Genomic DNA, 20,791 nt, shown 5'->3' with positions numbered 1-20,791 from the left:
AAATATAATTAGGCGTATTCTGGTTTCTCTCCAAATGGCATCCGTTCAGTAGAATGACCCCACGTAACTGTTTTCACACCTACCACCCCTCTCCGCTAGGAGGAGCACGTTTCCCCGGGCAGTCGGCGTCAATGAAAGCAATACAAAACCCTCTGTAAGGAGAGCACAGGGAAGCTCTCCGAGTAGCCACGGCATTCCTGGCCAAAATAATCCACTTTATCACACATTTCACGGATTATTCACTGTTCTCAACAGGCGGGATGGAGTGAAATAAGAGTATGGATCAGTAATCGCCCTTTAAACCAGTCAGCTCATGGAATATTTGCTCTGATACAGAAGATTCCTGGGAACTCCGGAGGAAGGCAAGGAAGCAAAGAAAGAAAGAAAGAACGGGATTAGCAAAAAAGTCAACTGGCGGGTGAAAGCGAGCAAAAGCCCATTCTGGAGGGGCACCGGGGGAGCCCCTGCGCTGGATGACCGCCGTTCACTTCTCCCCAGCGGTCTGCAATGGGGGAGACTAAAGTTATCTACCATCTCGACGACCAGGAAACTCCATACCTGGTCAAACTGCCCATCCCTGCCGAAAGGGTCACTCTTTTGGACCTGAAAAATGCTCTCAAGAAACCAAACTACAAGTTTTTCTTTAAATCTATGGACGATGACTTTGGGTGAGCCTACAGTACATTAGTTTTCTTAGCTCTTGTGCATGTTTTCTCGGGTTTAACGTACAATTCCAGCTCTTCACACGCTTTCTCCTCTTGTTTGGATCACGGATCAACTGCCATGATCCCTCAGAGAACTGATATACCATATTAGTTGTGTTTGCTTTCTGTGTGAAAGGAGTCAAATGTACAGTGTGTGTGCGCGGAGTTCAGCAGGGGTGAGTGTTAGGTCCTGTTCATTTGACGACGGCATCCATTTTAAGACGGGAATACACTCAAATATGGCTTTTGGCCTGACGGCACGAGCTTGGGTGTAGTTAGTTATGTGAATGGTTGGAGAGCACAGTAAAAGTATCCCAGGAGAGGAGGTAGTTGTTCAGTAGCAGTCCTTAAATGTTTCACCAGCGTCAGTCTAAATTACCATGACTACACAAAAAGCACTCGTGGTTTTGGGGTTTCTTCTTTACGCTTATTGTGCTCCGATCCGGTTCCTAAAGTATTTTCTTTTTTCCCCACAAAGCACCTTCGTGTCAGAACATTTAAGATCGAGTATCGCCGAAACTAACCCGTTTAACTAACACTTTGAGGAATTTTCCACCCCGAATCAAAAGCACATCAGAAAAGTACAGTGGAATCTGTTTGCATGTGCAGTGCGCATGCGCGGTTCAACGGCCATATGTCCCCCCCAAACCCGAGCGTACCCCAAATTACTTTTTTTAACCATTCGAGGTGCGTTTATGTGTAATTTTGGGTACTTTTAACTGCTTTTATTTGTGTCTTGGAGTTGGCAGTTAGCCATTGGCACACTTTTCTCAACGTTTCCATACTTAAAAAGCCTTTGGAGTTGCTATGAACTCTTTGACCTCTTATATGGGCCGTCATTAACATCGTCACCAAAAAGCAGGCCTTGTACACTACACATCATATTTGGATCTGTTCAACTGGTGTTGGCAGAATGGTAAAATAAAAGTGATGTACAGGCCGGGAAATTATTATTATTATATATTTCCTTTTGTGAGCACTTGGTAAAACTTGCTTGCCACAAGTTGCCAGGCTGTGTGTGAAATGTCTTATTGGAGACATGTATATTGCAGTATGATCATTCAATATATCAGTTCAAATTTGGCCAGCAATAGCTCTAAAATGATTTCTAAATAAAATATTTTTTCAATATTCACGGCCATGGAAGTTTAAGATTTAGTTCACCCAAAAATGAAAATTCTGTCAATTACTCACCCTTATGTCCCTCAAACCCGTAAGACCTTGATCTTCAGAACACAAATAAAATATATTTTTGATGAAATCTGAGAGCTCCCTGACCCCTCCATAAACAGCAATTTAATTACCACTTTCAAGGCCCAGAAAGGTAGTAAAAAGTAGTTAGAATCGTCCATGTGACTAGAATACTTTTTGTGCGCAAAAAGCGCCCCCCCCCCCCCCCCCCCTTAGAGAAGGGAAGAGATTGTTGAATAAAGTCGTTGTTGGAATGACTATCCCTTTAATTGATCAATAGATATGGGATTTCAGGTTGTCTGAAACTTTTGGACATTTTCTTTATATCTCAGGCATTAGTACAATATATACTGCTTAACAGATCACCTGTTTATGTACGTTGAAGTGATTGAAACTTTGCTTCATTATTTTTTGTGTCCAGATTTATAAGTGCATGAATTCTGTCTGTTAAGCATTATGTAAAGTGTTGCCTGGGTCTTTAAACTAGCTTGTGAATCAGTCACATTTGTATTGCTGGCTAGTGTTCTTGTCCTGTCTGTCTGTTTCATTAGGCGAAAGAATGTTGACTTGGAACAACTGCAGGCAGTCACTGTGGAATGCCCTGATCGCTTCAGCACTGGCAGCTTTACAACCTTTTCCAGTGAAATATGTTGTAGTTTGATCGTCCCATTCCCCTCCCTTTAACTCCCCTTCAAAAAAGTTCATTAAAAGCTTAAAGATGTTCGTTGTTGAAGGGCAGGCTCCGATTTCTGCCAAATGGAAAGGAATAGCTCAATTGAATCTGTCTTTATTGATGTTTTATATGTCTGTCAGTGTCAACGCAACAAAGGGTCTTTTTACACATTTGTAAATGCTGTTATTGGATTGGAGGGTTTGTGAATGAATGAAAGATTTGTGCTGTGTGCACATCAAAACAAGTTTGTTACAAAGGGGTAGTATATCATTAAGAAAAAGTCTGGATTTAAAATGTTAAGCATCTGTAAAAATCATTTTGATTCGTCCCACAGTTTGTAGAAGATGTTTGTCTTGTGCTGTGACACTCTAATACAATTATACATATGAATTATATTATTAGTAGTAACTATACACTATAGCATTGGAAAGTTTGCCTTTATTTGATTAAAAAATACAGGGAAAAAAACCGTAATACTGTGAATATCATTGCACTTTAAATCAAGGTTTTCCATTTTGAATATATTTTAAAGTGTAATTTATTCTTGTGATTCAAAGCTGAATTTTCAGCATCATTAGTCCAGTCTTCAGTGTCACATGATCCTTCAGAAATCATTCTAATATGATGATTTGCTGCTCAAGAAACATTATCAGTGTATTAAACCGCTGTGCTTTTTTGTAGAAACTGATACATTTTTGAAGATTCTTTGATGAATAGAAAGTTCAAAACAACAGCATTTTTTTGAAATAGAAATCTTTTGTGTCAATGTAAAAATCCTTTGTTAGTTTTGATCAATTTAATGCTTCCTTGCTGAATAAAAGTCTACATGAAAATATCTACATGGTGCTTTTGAATATGTTAAAGTTAAAGGAACCAGTTACAGGGCAGATATGTACTTTCCTTAATAGATTCCTAAAAATGTAATTAAAAGCTTGAAATTATGCAATAACTACTCAAATAAAACAAAAAGCTTTGGGCTGTTTCCACAATCACAGAAATCCTGGAAGGGAATGTTAAAATTGTGATTTATTATTTATTTCCGACCAGGGCTGTTTCTCTCAAAAGCATTGAGAGCGTAGTTGATCATAGAGACCTTTTAGGGAAAATCTGCCCTGGAAAACAATGCAAAAGTTAAGAAAATTACTTTAGTGTTTATAAATGTATCTGGTTATGCTCGAGATGTTGGCTCGACATTTCAGAATGTTTTATTTTACACAAATAAGTGTGATGTAAATAAGCTTTTCAATTCAGGCATTGCTGGGCGAGTCTAAATTATTATTGTTTTGATTTGGATGTTGCATTACAATCTTGTTGGTTGTGAGCATAATGTGAGCTTGTACTTGTTTTACATATGAGCATTTGCAAGCAGGTTTTTTTTATACAGGTTTGCAAACGCAACATTCTAGTGGTAAATATCATTGTACATCTGAAATAAGTTTGAATTCATGAGTTATCTGGTGGAGTCTCCCCTCAGCTCTTCCATGTGTTCAGTCCTTTGTGTGTTCTGTGAGCACGTGTGTGTGCATGCTTATCTGATTTATGCGTTTCTGATCCAACCCGTCCTTTCTTTCATCTAATGGCATTGTCTCATTTATGTATTCTAATTTATTCCCAGACACTCTGGGGATCTCTAAAGCTGATCTTCCTTTCTTACACTTCACACACAGACTGTGGTTGGAAAATAAGACATGTCTGTTCTGATTGTTTTTCTCTGTTTCTTGTGTTTCTGCAGGGTGGTCAAGGAGGAAATCACAGACGACAATGCAAAGCTTCCCTGTTACAATGGCCGTGTGATTTGCTGGGTGAGAACAGAAGCGCACACACACATCCCATCCAGCCCAGCCCTACATCTTAATTCCCTGGTGCTCCTTGCATAATAGATCAGCCTTTTAATTCTGCCCATTCCCGGTCCTCTTGAGTGCTGACACTGCTGTATTTGTATTTTTCAAAGAGTCTGCCAGTCATTCCTGCTTAAGGTTCACCTCAGTGTCTGCAGCTAATCAAAGACTTTTGAATGCTGCAATGGCTTTGTTTTATGAGCTTCTCATTTATATTTTAAGTGTAAATTCACTGATTTTCAACACGTTTTGTACTGTTACAATGTCGGTAGTATTCTCTGTTATCTGGACCGAGAAAACTTCATGAAATTAGCCTCAATTTTAGAAAGATTCTATCAAATCTCAAACCTATGGGACCAGATTGTTTATACCCGTTGCAGAATAGGCCATTCCAGGATGACACACACGTTTTTAATACTAGGAGAAGATCCACCGACATGTTCTTTCTGTCCAAACTCTTTATAATTGAAGTATGTTTTATTAGATTATGCTGGTTTTAACCCTGTGAGAATCCTTTTTTATTCAGTTAACTCTTTTGAAGAAGTTTTTAACAAAGTTAAACCACATATAGATTAATTACATTGTAAAAACCTGATATAGTTTTACCATACATTTTTTTCTGGCATTGCATTAAAACCAAACAAACAAACCCGGGTCGAGAAATTCAGCAAAAGTCCGCCGGATTACGTGTTAGACAGCTCCAGGGCTTTAGTGAAAACTACAGATTATTCTTCCGCATTTTTGTATCCTCGCCGGACAGTCGGATCGACAGAGGGTTATTAACAGAACAGTTGTTTTAAAAGTAGATTTATCACTGAAATTGTATTGTCTACTCTTTAAAATTATTCAGATAAGAAATGCTATAGAAATTAAAGTTATCAAATGTAAAATAAAACTGGATAGTCTACATTATAAAAATTAAATACAGATTAATGCTTACAGTCAAAATAATAATTATTCAGTTTAAGAGCAGTAAGCTAGTCACGATAACAAATTTTGCTGGACGATAAATTGGCCAAGAAATTATTGCGATAAACGATAATATTGTTGTTCTGACACCATTTTCATCTAAAATAATGATAATGGCATAATAATGCAGGTACACCTTTTCAAAGATCAATAAACCTTTATTTCTAAAGACTATTTAACACTGAAAACGGAAAGCATTTTAAATATCCACAATAAATGAACAAAACAACCAAAACAGAAAAAATGCACTTGGAAAAACTGGGAAAACTGCAACGGATGATTGTGTTTTAGGTAGTGCTGGGAATCGATTAAAAAAATTTACTAATTAATTGCATTTTTTTTCTGTAATTAATCACGATTAATATGTTTTTAATGTTTTGATATTGTAATAATTTCAGTTACTCTCCAAATTAATGTAGAAACAATATATTGACTGTATATTTTAAATATGTGTTGTATTTTCATGTTTTTATGAATGAAGGCCAGTCACTGATGTCTCTATGAAACATTAATGACGTTACATTACAGTATAACTGAAAGCTACCAATTTCAACATTTATTAGGCTTTAAAAAAACTACTTTTAATTTAAGTGAACTAATAACAATCTTTACAATTTAAACCCATTATAATAAATGTTATTTTTACCTGTGCCTTCCCTGTTAGACATATACAGAAATGTAATAGTTATCAAACACCTTTCTTAACTGCATAAATAATAAATGAAATATAGATTAATCATCATTAAAGCTACAATTTTCTCTGTGTTCCCGTTGTTCTTTGATGAACATTAATGACAGGCATCATCAGTGCTCCTGTCACTTTAAGAACGGCCGCAGCCGAACATGCACGGGACAGCGCGTGAGATCCGCGTCATCTCATTTCCTCACAACTCTTTAAGTTCATTTAAGATGTTATTTAACTAATTTAAGACTCCTAATATGAGAATACTCAAAATTCTCTGTGTTGTTGTTCTTGTTTGTTCATGTGCAAAAGAGAACTTGATGGGAGCAGGAGACTGCGTTGTGTGTGCGTGCGCGTGAGTGTCCCTCGATTAGCTGACATGAGACGCAGCCACACAGACAGGACATTGACATACAGCGCATTCTCTTGTGTCTTGTCGCGCTTAGAAGCATTTACATGTATAATAGGGCTGCAACGACGCGTCGACGTCGTCGATGACGTCGACTACGAAAATACGTCGACGTGCGTGAAATGCGTCGACGCGTCGGCGGCACATTATTTACGTTCTAGAATGAAACAGAAGATCTAGAATAATGGCGGCTTCTGCTCCCGGGCATAGTGAAAATGATCATTTATCATATAAAGCCAGACCGCGACATTCAAAAGTGTGGGAGTACTTTAAACAGAAGCCGAATAAAACTGTGCTTTGTTCGCTCTGTAACGCCGGTTTCACACTGCGCGCGGTGGCAGAGCAGAAGCTGTGCGCGTGGAGAGCGGGAGCTTTCACACTGCAGTCAGTGTTGCCAAGTCCGCTTTTTTCCGCGGAATTGGGCTACTTCTACACTGTTGCCGCGGGCTGTGTCTTATGTCCGCGGGTTGAAGCAAAAAAACACATATTTAACCCCCCGAACGCGATGTTTACCAGAGAACCTCCCCGAAACGCGATTGGGCTTGTTTTGGGCTAGTTTTGAGTAACGAATGGGTGGGTTTTGTTGTGTAAACCTGGCAACCCTGCTGCCAGTGTTCTCTCCATGGTTCTCTCGCGCAGCTGAACCGTGGTGCGTGTATTGCAACAGACGGTCACATTTTCCTGGGTTCTTCTCCGACCCCAGTACGTCTCGTGCTTTTATTTATTATGGGCTGCATATATCTGCTGTTAATGCGACCTGGTTCCGCTCTGTCCCAAACACATATGCATAATAACTTGTTGTATATAGGTAGTTTACATGATTAAAGTAACATTAAAGTTAAGATATGCCTCTAGCTTTAATAATTTAAATGTGTCTTTGAAGTTTGGGCAAAAACTTCTGGCAGCTTTAGTCGTTGTTTATGCACATGTATCTTCAAAATAGACGACTAGTTATACATTAACACTATGCTGAAAGCTCCTGTATGTGAACCTTTTGCAGATAAATACAAGTGCATTTTCGTTTACTATTGACACAAATCAATAAGTAAATCATACTCAACTACTATAGTAAACAACTTTTCCTAATTAGGCCTACTCTGTATACATTTTATGATGAATAGTATCATTATATATTATGTTTAAAAAGCTTCTTTTGTTCATATATTTCATTATAAAATGGCACACTATGTACACTACCCTTCCTGAAATACAATTAATATTGTCATCATTCATTGATTTCATGTTAAAATAATATACAAATTCACTACCCTCTTTGAAATACAATAATCAGTAAAAAAGAATAATAAGATAAATCTGGAAAAATAATCGTTAGATTAGTCGACTAATCGAAAAAATAATCGTTAGATTAGTCGACAGAAAAAATAATCGTTAGTTGCAGCTCTAATGTATAAGAGCGTGTTCATATAATGTAACGCTTGGCAAAAAATGGATATAAAAACGGACGCTGGAAATTATCGCAATTTTTTTTATTGTGCGATTAATTGATTTATTGACTATCGCGACAGGCTGTTTGAGAACGAGGGGCGGCTTGTGCGCTCCACTTGTATAGAGCAGTGGTGCGAGCGCGAAACATGCGGGAATTAGTAAAATTATGCACAATATAACTATTCGGAAGCAAGTGAGAGGAGGCGGGTGTGTGTCACTTCGCCGCTGGAGAGAAAAGAGCGAGAACATGCAGCTGATGTTCTTGTCTGTGCCACTGATTTTTCTGATTTTCTGTTGCAGCGTTCTCTCCATATTTATGATTCTGAGCTTTTAGCCCGCCCTACAACGCGCTGGATTCTTTACTAGAAACAAAAAATAACTCACTCCTGCTAAACGTTTATCCTTTGAATTCTTGAAGTCAACACCATTATGAATAAACGGTTGCTAAGAAGTATTTCCTACTAAAGCAAGAGGCCGTATTTCACTCAAGCGTATCCATAGCAAAATGGTGGAATTATCCTTGAATGGCAACATGCCCACCTGTCATTTTTAGAGTCATTCTTTTTAAACGTTTTGTTGGAAATTGTATAAAAAATTAATACAAAGAATACACTAAGGTCTTGGCACATGGCTTCAAAACTAGATTTTAAAAAAGCTTTTTCTTTCCTTTTCAACTTTTCATTCATTTCAATTTGCTGTTCTTATTGCTCTTCTTGTTTTTTTTTTTTTGTTTTTTAAAGTTGCTTGTCCAGTCATAGTAAAAGTTCTCTTGGGATCTGGAACCATATTATAAGCCATATATGAAGTTTAGGGTATTGTAATATGTTTTTATATTGAGAGTACAGGAGGATGTGAGATAGGACCCAACATTGTTGAGCCCCATTAAAAGCAATTCTGATCAACAGAAACCATGTTTAACCATGTATTAGTTCATGCATAACCATTTCAGGTTACAGTGAACTTCTTTTGTGTGTTAATAAGCTGGTGTCATCAGACGGCTCCCACTCAGATGGATGTTCAGTGGTAGAGAGTCAGTCCGAGCAGCCGCCATCTTACGAGAGAAGCCAAGGCATTGGAGATTCCAGACCCCCGTCCTTCCAGTAAGTTTTGTTTTCCTTGTGTTGTACAAATGATCAGATCATATAACAAGTTGGCAGTAAAACTCAAAATAAGGAACATTTTCTCACAGTCTTTTTGTTTCTGTAATCTTTAACCTTCTCTCCCTCACAGTCCAAAGGCTGCAGGCAGCCGGCATGGTGTGGATGATGAGACGGAGACGGATTCAGTGGTGTCACACCGGAGGGAGAGGGACAGATCGCGCAGGAAACATTCACATGAGCACTCTGGTATGTCACCTCACCGTCCTCATTTCTCACCACGTCTTATGATGCTTTGTGAGACATGCCATGGTTTGTATCAGTAAAAGTAATAATTATTCGTATTTATGAATTTGAACAATTAAACACAAATCAACACAGTGATGATTCATGTTTGTCTCTGTAGGAGGAAAGCAGAATGGCTACTCACGGGGAGGCAGAGGTATGGATCTGGGAGGTTATGACATCTGTGACAGCCGTTCTTCCCTCATGAGCAGTGAACTGGAATCAAGCAGCTGTTTTGACTCGGATGACGGCTCCACCAGCCGGTGAGTCTCACAGCATTTGTTTGTTCCCAAATCAGTGCGCTCAATATGATCACTGCGAGCCCCAATGTTTTTTCAGAGCTCAGACTTGAGCACTTTGACAAGCAAATGTGGGCAATCATAAATATAGTTTGTGTAAATTTGGGAAATTGTTTAAAGTAAATGTAGATTATTGGTGGTGAGGGGTTCGGAATTGAAAGCTGGTTCTTTCTCAAAAGCAGCTGGAGTGGTTGTTTTGTGGTAATAAATGTACTTTTAATAATAATAACATTTTGAGATTCAAAAAATATCTTTAGTGTATCATTTAACCACACATCATGTCATTTCAAACCTCTAAGACTTTCATTCATCCTCAATATTTTTAATGAAAGATTGAGAGATTCCAACTAATAACATAAAATATGATAAACGTCAACTAAGTTATTCTTTTAATCAACAAACCTTGTACAAAACATGTTTGGACAGCATAAAATGCACATCATAGCTTTTTGGTAATTTAATTAAAGCTAAAATAAAATAAAACTGAAATCTTTACATAAAGTATTAATAAATCTAAAATAACACTGGCTTGCTTGACAAGTAGAAAAAAAACTCAACAGTTTTCAAGCAATCATGTTTGAGCTTCCATTTAACATAATTGATGTGCTTTATATATGCATGTTGATCTATATTTATATATGAATAAAAGCCTACATGAAGCTGTTTATCATATAAAGCAACTCTCTTCTTCAAAAGAATTGGATTAAACTGCTCAATTCATATGGATTACTTTTACAGTCCCTTTATGGATATTTTTGAGGTTTTCAAATATTTGGTGGACTTTCAATGGAGTCATAGAAATCTCTCAGGTTTCATTAAAAATATCTTCATTTGTGTTTTGAAGATTAACAAATGTCTAGGAAAGACGAGGGTGAATAAACTAATGCTTCATAGTCTTTGCAGTTCCTTAGTATCTTTTTATCCTAAATAATCAATAATGTTTCACATTCTCTTTGACTCAAAACAAAATGAAATGCTCATGTAATCTCTGTGACACTTGTTTCTCAGTTTTAGCAGTGTTACGGAGCAAAGTGGCTCATCCAGGCTAATGAGACGACATCGCCGGCGGAGGCGTAGACCCAAAGCCCAGCAAATGGAGAGGGTGAGACAGTGGACAGAGCTCTTAACTCTTTCCCTGCCATTGGCAATCCATGTTTTCACTGTTGGTAGGGGGCGCATCTTATGAAAAAGAGAATCTGCATATCAAAACACAGGCGAAGAAGAAACTAGCGATAAAAACATTGCTTATGCACATGTAAAATAACGCTGCCATCAAAACTGTTAAGGGGGTCATCAGATGCAAAATTCACATTTATATGTGAATTTTGCATGAAAAAAATGCACTCCTTTTTTTTAATCCTCAAAAAGTTTGAACACACTCAATAATCAAGCCGTTTTAAATTTCTGAGCCATATTATGTCATTGCTCATGCTCCGCCCATGACCTCTGACGGACTGTCCCAGTGTCCCATATTAGCATATTTCCGCCCTCAGCCAGTTGTATACTGTCCGCCAAGGCAGCAGTAGCTCATTATGATTTAAAAAGACATGCACCGAAACGGGTCGCTGTGAACAGAGCTGTTTTTGTGGAGGTAAAAAGGGTGTTTACACAAACATTGAGGAATTTTAACCAAAGGATGTCACAGACTTTACATAGTGACGAATGATGATGTTAAGAAACATACCAACTTGGGATAATTGGGTATCGATGACCCCTTAAAAAATCAAAACTTACCGAATGAAATGTCGACCCAGGAAGAGTAGGACTGTTCAAGCTTTGAACAGCTGGACTCAAAACGCAATTTCCTCAGCTTTTCTTTAAAATGTTTTTGTTTAATGAAAGAATGCAAAAACGAAAAGCTAGAATAATTTATTATTATGTTCATGTTGCATGTTCAGATGGGCCATGAAAGTTTTATGAAAATGTTGATTAAAAAATAAAAACCAAAAATCCTGGCGTTGGCTAGCAACATTTAAAAAAACAAACGCTGACTGGCAAAGAGTTAAGTGTCAAATAGCATATAAAACATATTTTAAAACTCCTTAAAATATTTCTCTCTCCTCAGTCTTCCTCTTTCAGTAGCATCACTGACTCCACTATGTCGCTGAATATCATCACTGTCACTTTAAATATGGGTGAGTCTGCATTATATGGTTTTGTTGCTTTTTAATTCAACTGAAGGTATTCACAATACAGCAGCCTCGAGCACCTTAAAAATATTAAGGGCATATATTTTCTTTCATTATTTTACTAAGCAAATACATATTTCCTGCCCAAAGACTATGTTATTACAGATGTGCAAAACTACAAATTATTAAAGTCAACTAGTTGCCTGAACCCTCTCTCGCTTTAACTCATTTAGAGAAGTATAACTTCCTGGGCATCAGTATCGTTGGTCAGAGTAACGAGCGAGGCGATGGGGGCATCTACATCGGGTCCATAATGAAAGGCGGAGCAGTGGCGGCCGATGGGCGGATCGAGCCTGGTGACATGCTGCTGCAGGTGAGAATTGGATGAAGACTTATTTAGGTTAGGAATCTGGTTGTATCAGTTCATATCACCGTTTCCTCTGATAGGTGAATGACATCAACTTTGAGAACATGTGCAACGATGATGCCGTACGAGTGCTGAGGGAGATTGTACATAAGCCTGGGTGAGTCACATTACAAAACATTCTCATTCATGTTTAGCTGACCAACAAAAGTGTTAACAACTGCACTTTTTTTGCAGACCCGTGTCGCTTACTGTGGCCAAATGCTGGGACCCAAACCCTAACAGTTGCTTTGCTTTGCCGAGGAGTGAGTGTTCAATTTGTCCCTCTCACACACTCGTTTACACATAATATGCACTACTGTCAGAAGTTTGGATTCAGATTTTAAAAATGTTGTTTTGTTTTAATATAATACTTTTATTCAGCAAGGATGCATTAAGTTGATCAAAAGTGACAAAGTAATTTATAATGTTACAAAAGGTTTATATTTCAAATAAATGCAGTTTCTTTTCACTTTCTAGTCATCAAAGAATCCTGAAATTTTCATGGTTTCCACAAAAAATATTAAGCAGGACAACTGTTTTCATCACTGATAATACCAGAAATGTTTTTTGAGCATTAAATCATCATATTAGAATGATTTCTGAAGGATCATGTGACACTGAAGGCTGGAGTAATGATGCTGACAATTCAACTTTGCCATCACAGGAATTAAATTACATTTTAACATGTATTCAAATAGAAAACAGTTTTTAAAATGTAATATTTCACAATATTAGTTTTAACTGTATTTTTACGGTAGTTTTAACAATAAGGTTTGAATAGTTCTGCATTCTTGAGGTTTGTAAAATTAATGGTGAAAACTCAAACTCACCTGTTCTGCATAGCTTTGTTGAGTACTTGTTGCCTTCTATCCCAGGTGAACCCATCCGACCCATCGACCCTGCAGCCTGGGTGTCCCATACGGCAGCCATGACAGGTGTCTATCCTCCCTACGGTATGAGTCCTTCCATGAGCACGGTCACCTCCACCAGCTCCTCCATCTCCAGCTCCATCCCAGAGACTGAGAGTAAGACATCTGCTGTTCACTCTCCTCCAGATGTTATTGCACACAGCTTTGAAATCTTTAAAAGGTTAGTTCACCCAAAAATTTAAATTCTGTCATTAATTACTCCCCCTCATGTCGTTCCAAACCCAACACAAATGAAGATATTTTTGATGAAATCAGAGAGATTTATACGCAACCACCACTTTGACGCTCCAAAAAGTTCATAAAGAGGTCGTAAAACGAATCCATATGAATTGAGAGGTTTAGTCCAAATTTTCTGAGGAGACTTGATCACGTTATATGATGAACAGATTTAATTTAGTATTTTATTCACATTTAAGCATTGATCTGCAAACATAAACAGAAGCGCAACCGAACCTCATTGGTTCAAGCGTGCTGCATAACACGAGAATGAACCTCATTGGTTCTTGCACGCCAAGTGAACATGCTTAAGCTTCCATTTACCATAACCTAAATCTGTTCATCATATAAAGCAATCGTTTCTCTTCAGAAATTCAAATGGATTAGTTTTACGATTATTTTTATGAAGCGTCAAAGTTTCAGATGTGTAGACTGTCAATGGAGGGACAGAAAGCTCTCACATTTCACCAAAAAGATCTTCATTTGTGTTCTGAAGATGAATGAAAGTCTTATGGCTTTGGATTGACATGAGGGGGAGTAATTTAATAACAATTTTCTTTTCTTTTTTGGGTGAACTATCCCTTTAAGACGTCACTATTATTATTGCTTATACTTAGGCTTAGGGCTTTGAACAGACCCCAACATTTTGGCGTGTAAATCGTCACAACATTTGTGTTACAGACATGAATGTTACCTCAAATTATGCGGCTTGTTGAGGAGAGTTGTTCGGTTAATTTTCTTGTAAACGGGCTTATTAGTTCTAGCTGGCAAATTACAAAATGGATGAAAAAATCCCATTGACAACACCTTAGCAACTATATTTAACTTTAATATTTAACGTAGTTGTAATGTTGTAAAATATTTAATTGTAAATGAATATAATTGTTTGTTTAGTTTGTACATTGAGTATGCTAGTATGGCATTTAAAAAAATAAACACCTTAGCAACTGTCGAGCAACAAAGAATGTGGGAGGTCTGGGTTTCTCGCCACCAGGCAGATGCTTTTGTAAACTGTGTGTTGTTCTCCTCGCAGGATTTGATGACTACCACCTGTCCGTCCACAGTGACATGGCAACAGTTGCAAAAGCAATGGCCTGTCCTGACTCAGGACTGGAAGTTCGAGACAGAATGTGGCTGAAGATCACTATAGCCAATGCTTTCATAGGTCAGGACACACTTTATTTAAAATGTGTTTGTAGTAGTTAATCATTATATTTGTACCTGTAACTGTACCAAAATTCAAGTCAACATGAAACACATTTTTTGATTGTCTTTTCTTCCCTACTGTGGCATTCTTCCAAGTGAAACAGCTTTTCAAACGAGAGACTTTTTTTCTCCTTATGGAATTGATTGGATAATTTGATCGCTGTCATTTGCTAATTGCTGTGATCTCATGTGAGTGGCAGGTTGCTGAAACCTTATTGACCCGCCCTCGCACCAGTGGGACAGTAGAGATGATGTGATGCGGAGGAGCAGTTAATGATATTGATTAAAGATTATGAGGGCAGAAGAAAAAAAAAAAATGATGTGCATGGATAAATCATTTATAATAAACACTGCAGCATTCCATAAAATAAATAATAATTACAGTATACATAGAAACAAGACAAGCAATGCAATACTTTCAGTATTCCGTTTGAAGCCTGTCCCTCCACAATCAACTGCAAGCTTGCATTTATTATATATTGCAGCACCCACATCTCAAAATCCGGTCAACAACCAATGCATAGAAAGACAATTATTTTTTTTTTTTAAACAATATTTGTCATACCCGGATATATGTCACAATATGAAAGAAAAAGATCTGCTACTTCCATTTTATCAGGACTTTAAAATAAACATTAGCAAACTGCTTTATGGAGCCGCTGTATATAATAATTGGTGCATGTGTTGATTTTTAGGCTCTGATGTGGTTGACTGGCTGTTTCATCACGTGGAGGGCTTTGCAGATCGGCGTGAAGCACGCAAGTACGCCAGCAACCTGTTGAAGGCCGGCTTCATCCGCCACACTGTCAACAAAATCACCTTCTCGGAGCAATGCTACTACATCTTTGGAGATCTTTCTGGCAGTAAGTACTTTTATGACTACAGTTTAGCAAAAATGTACTCACCCTTCTGTTGTTCCAAACCTGTATGTCTCTCATTCTTCTGTGGACCAGGCTATAAAATATAGATCTCTGAGCTGTTTTTTGCCAGACAATAAAACCATACCGTGACCATGGGCTCACATGAAATGAAAAAGCATCGTAAAAGTGGTCATATGGTTTGAATATGCGACATGTGACTTGTCAGCTTTAGCTTTAAATTAAAATCCTCTCACAAAGTCATCATATGGCATAGCCAGATCCTGTCTGGACCTTTTTGCAGCTTATTAGCACAGACAAAAGCCAACTATTGTGTCGCGCCACGTTGTCAAAAGGTTGCACTTCAACACGCCGCAAAGACAACTGTCAACTAGCATGTAATACCAGCAGGTGGCAGTAGTCTATATTTGTCATTCAAAAAGGAAAATTGAAACTAGCGCTTCGTCTGAAATTGATTACTTTCCTACTATATAGCATGCAAAAAACAGTACGCCAACTGAGTAGTATGTCCGAATACATAGTATTCGAAAACTGTAGGCGAAAAGTAACCAGAGGACACTTTACTATCCCATGAGGCCACGGGAGGGGATTTATGAATGGAGACGAAGCAACTGACACCGGTAGGTCACATGATAATGACAACATGGCGAATATAGTATGTCCAGATTATATTCATACTACACACATTCATACTATATAGAACTATAGTTTTTAATAGTTGCAAAGTAAGTTTAAATTCAAATGTAGAATCTACTCAGACAGTACGCGATTTAGGACGCACTGTAGGACTGTGATATACAAACTGTAAACAAAGCAGCACTTTCTTACCATTGTGAATATGACTAGTATTGATCAGTGGGTCCTCAATTTCTTTGTTCAAGACTGCCATGTTGTTATGAATATTTGTGTATTGGAATGCTCCGGTAAGATGAAGATATCAAATGTGAAGAGCCTTCTGTGCGTGCCCTCTTGACTGGTTGCTTGCTTGCTTTCGTCACTTTCGTTTTTCTATACTGAACAGCCAATCAGAATGAGATCTCTCACCGTCTGCTGACACAGATTCAACAGGCCTTAAACAAGTTGCAACACAATTCACGTGGCTTGGCGTCTCAAATATGCATTTATTGTATGGAAAAGAGTTGTTCAGAGATTTTTGTAAACATGTCTTTTTGTGCTCCACAGAAGATAGTCATTTGGATTCGGATGAACATCAATATATCTTATATATTAAATAATGTCACAATTTTGGGCTGAGCTAATCTTTTAACACAATGAAATAATACAGTTTACATTTGGTACCTCCCCATTGTATATTTAACGAAAACAAGTGCATTCTTTCATTGTATTGTAAAGGGGATTTTAAAACCACTATTTGGATTTGAGTTGTTATTATTCCACATGTTGAATTTATAAAAAAGGTCATTTTCTGTTTATGTAGCTATATAAATATTCTACCTCTGTTTAGTGTAGGCTTGTCAGTACAATGGAAAGTTATATTTCAAGCTCACCAGAGCTTAACAAGCTATTCATGGACCAGCACTTCCATATGTCCCAGTGAAAGTTACCTTCACTGTACATTCAGTTTTGCTTTGTGTTGACACACTCTATCAACGTGACTGTTTTGTTGTAGACATGGCCCATCTCTCTCTGCATGACCATGATGGCTCCAGCGGGGCGTCTGACCAGGACACTCTAGCACCATTGCTTCATCCCGCTGAAGCTCCCTGGCCCACCGCGTTCCCTTACCAGTACCCAGCAGTCCATTCCCATCCGGATGCAGCTCACAGCTACTCTGAAGCAGGTGGAGGCAGCGCAGGCGGAGGCAGCGCAGGCAGCCAGCACAGCGAAGGTGAGTAACTCCAAATCATGCTGCACGATATATATATCAAAATAAAATCATTATTGTGATAAGGTTTAGTGCAATTTGTTAAACTGTAAAAGGACACGTGCTACCAGTTTCAGAGTGAAGTGCAAACATGTTCATGATGCAGGTTTCAGAGTCTCAGAACGGCTCGTTTCCTCAGAGTACAACATGTTCCTGAATCAACATCTTTGTTAATCCTGGAAGAACACTTCAGGCAACCATTTAGATTTGAGCAGTTTACACTTTGTCAAGTTTAGGCTTACAACCAGGGTTAGGTGCTTCTACATCAATGATATTCACCTACCAATTTCTTCAGATTTTAGGGGTAAGTTATGGGTACACACAGAGAAAAGGGGTGTCAAAGTTGTACCTTTAGGGGTACAACAGTTTGTCACTGGGCAGTACCCTAAAAAGGACATCTTTGTACCTTTTTACCACAAAAAGCCTCATAGTAGTACCTTAAAGCCGCGTTTCCACCGCAGGAACTTTCCCCAGGAACTAGGAACTTTGGGGTGGTACTCTGTGTTTTTCGACCGCAGGAACCAGGGTCTAAATTAAGTTCCGGGTAAATATTTCCCCCTCCAAATGGCCCTGCTCCCGAGGTAGTACTTTTTAAAAGTTCGGGAACTTTCGGGGGTAGGACTTGGGCACTGAACATGCTGATTGGTTGACTCCACGCAGCATTTTATTTCAACCGGCATTTTTGCGCGGTTTGTTCTGCGTTCAGTAAATATCAGTCTTGCTCTTTCTGTCCTATGGAGCGCGTTGTCTCAGCAATCGCACGGTCAATGTCCGTAATAGCTGATAATAACATACGTTGTCTTATTTTGAATCTAGCTTTACGAGCTTTCAGAATACGCTTTAGTATCAGTGCTCGTCTCTTTTCCGCCGTTTTGTTAATGACCTCTTTAGTAAACCAATACATAACCAGCAAAAGCAGCGCTGCTTGCATCTCCTCCATACTTGTTATTGTTGCAGACAGTGTCTCACTAAAATGATTACTGTCTGTCGGGGACTGGGAGGAACAGTCGCGCGCAGTCCCACGTCTCTGGACTAATTTGCCTAATCTTCACGGTACTTTAGACCGCAGTGGAAACGCAGACAGTAGCAGGTCTGGGGGGAAAAAAGTTCCTGGTGCAAATTGTTTCGGGTAATTTCGGTGGAAATGGGGCATAATATGGACTTTTTTAGGAGTAAAAAAGGCACATAGATGTCCTTTTAAGGGTACTGCCCCAGTGACAATCTGTTGTACCCCCAATGATACTTACCCCCCTTGTATTTAGGGGTAGGGATAGGGTTAGGACTAAATATTTGGACAGGAATGTTGTTCCAGGATCAACAAAGTATGTTGATCCAGTAACAAATAATAATGCCCTTTCACACTGAGCGAAATTAAACCGTGTCAATGTATGTTGCAATGACGTTCTTAAATCGAAACAATAGATCCCTTTGGAGCTATTCACACCAGATCAATCGCTGTGCAACAAAGCAAGATTTTTTTTTTTCCCTGACCAATCTGTTGATTTTTTTCCGCCGTCACCCCGTGAAAAAACGAGCCGTCCAGTTAGATTTGAGCTTACCCAAGCCGCTACTGTTGCACAAAAGTGCGAGAGTGGTGGCGCTGTTTTATAAACCTGTGTAAACAGAAGACAAGTATTCAGGAAGAGAAAAGAAAATGGATGTTGAGTGTTATCTCTGGGGTCTGAGAACAGATTTATTCTTGCATGTTCTTTATACAGATCATCATTATGCGATCTGACGATCTTGTGTTGCGCTCAGTGTGAAAGGTCCTTTAATTGGCAAAATCAAGGTGACGTTCATTTACTTTGAATCACGCCATTCTGAGATGCTGTGAGCTGCAGAAATGTAAATGACCATACAGTGCCTTCTCTCTGAAACCAACATACTGTTTAAAGATGAAATTAAGATGTACATATAAGTATTGTAATTTTACAGTAAAATAAATACATTTTAATTAAAATAATTGTATTACTCATTTTTTTTATATATTTGACAGTAAAATCCTATTATTTAAATATGTCAAATTTTTTTAGTTTTTTGTTCATGTAATAAGCATTATTATTTTATAGTCTTATTGAATTGGGCAAAAAACTATGTGAATATGGCCTATGAAAACTAATTTTTTTTCTCAAATCATTCAGACCTGAAAGAATTTTGCGCATAAATGCTTCGGAGTAGAAAGTACATTTTCAGCTTCTTTTTTTTCTTCTATGCAGATGCACTCCCCTCAAAAATCAGCCCAATCATTCTATGATTCTTTTCCAAATAGAGCTTTTCAAGTCATCTGATGAAACTTCCTGTATTCATATCACAATAAACATGGCAGAAAAACGAAATACTGCAATTACATTTTTTTTTCCCCAATATTGTGCAGCCCCAATTCAATGAAGTAATGTCTCACTTAAGTTAACATTGCTGTCCATAGGGAGCAGCGGTTCGAACTGCAGCTGGAGCAGGACTGAGGGGAAAACCGCAGCTGGAGACTTCAGGTTAGGAGGCGGAAGCGAAATGGGAGACGCGCACGAGTTTGACTTCCGTAGAGACAGAGCCCCCAGTGAGCGTTCAGCGGCGGCACCACCCAGCGAGGGCAGCGTGCGAAGCTCACGATCTCACAGCTACAGCCTGAAGCAGGGATCCGCACGAGCCGGCCCGGGGTCGCCGTCCGGCCGCCTTCTTACCAACATTCCCCCCGAACTCACGGGCTCCCGTCGCTCGTGCAACACAGCCAACGGGGAGTTCTTCGTTGACATCATGTGACTTTACATGACTGTTGCAAGCAGAAGTGCCCAAACTATTTTTTGCCTTATGGATTACAAAAAATGTGGCCAATTAGTGCAAACGATTAGAATTAGGATTAGTGCTGACCTAAAAATCAATAGCTTGTAAGCCCAAACATTACTTTGATCTTAGAAATTAGTCTACTAAAGCATAGGCAAACATCAGTTCCTGCTTCCAATACCAGATTAAGCCTTTTACTAAATGATGAGCAAAATCACCTCAAAATAGTTGGGAAATGTGTTATTGGAGAAAATGGAAAGATTTCCTCTTATGGACAAAAAAAGAGATTTTGAGAGAAATAGCAATAATTGAATGCGATTTAGTTACAACACTATATGGGTGAGGATTCAAGGTGAATGTAGTCCAACCGAGGACATAAATGCCAACGTTTGAAGAGAAATTTCTCTTGTCGTCTGCCCTGTTTTAGCGCATATTAGGAGGTTCTTAACTTTTTTGGCCTTTTTACATTTTTACTCTCAGTAAATGTCTCTTGCAGATATTTCATTATTCATGGAAATTGTTTTTACTGAGAATATATTTTTCAGTGTTTGTCAGCAATATTGTATTGGGAGAATTTTTTGAAGTACCATGTTAAGGAGATTTCTTTTTTTAATTTATAAATATAGTTTTATTGTGACATGCTTGGAGTACATATGTGTCTGTGTGTGTTTTATGGGTTCGGCTTGTGGAATGTGAAGCCTCTCTTCATCTGGAATCCAGATGTTTCTGGGTTTGTGTGTCCGTCTACATCTGCTTTTATTGTTTTTCGGC

At 38.4% G+C, this 20,791-nt stretch overlaps 1 protein-coding gene across 1 annotated transcript; it reads left to right on the top strand.

Annotated features, from left to right (window-relative positions):
- The first annotated feature begins 130 nt into the window (after positions 1-130).
- Positions 131-20,669, top strand: dvl3a (dishevelled segment polarity protein 3a). Its single transcript, XM_079820351.1, has 15 exons — positions 131-668; positions 4,301-4,370; positions 8,894-9,012; positions 9,143-9,258; positions 9,416-9,557; positions 10,602-10,695; positions 11,659-11,728; positions 11,956-12,095; positions 12,170-12,246; positions 12,324-12,391; positions 13,004-13,153; positions 14,307-14,438; positions 15,175-15,342; positions 16,988-17,206; positions 19,668-20,669. Exons 1-15 carry the CDS (start codon positions 508-510, stop codon positions 19,997-19,999), a joined length of 2,058 nt encoding a protein of 685 aa, XP_079676477.1. The 5' UTR covers positions 131-507; the 3' UTR covers positions 20,000-20,669.
- The last annotated feature ends 122 nt before the right edge of the window (positions 20,670-20,791 follow it).

This window comes from Gobio gobio (assembly GCF_949357685.1).
Source record: "Gobio gobio genome assembly, chromosome: 6".
NCBI lineage: Eukaryota > Metazoa > Chordata > Actinopteri > Cypriniformes > Gobionidae > Gobio > Gobio gobio.
Note: the sequence above shows the minus strand (reverse complement) of the source record. Positions and strands in the feature narration are given on the sequence as shown.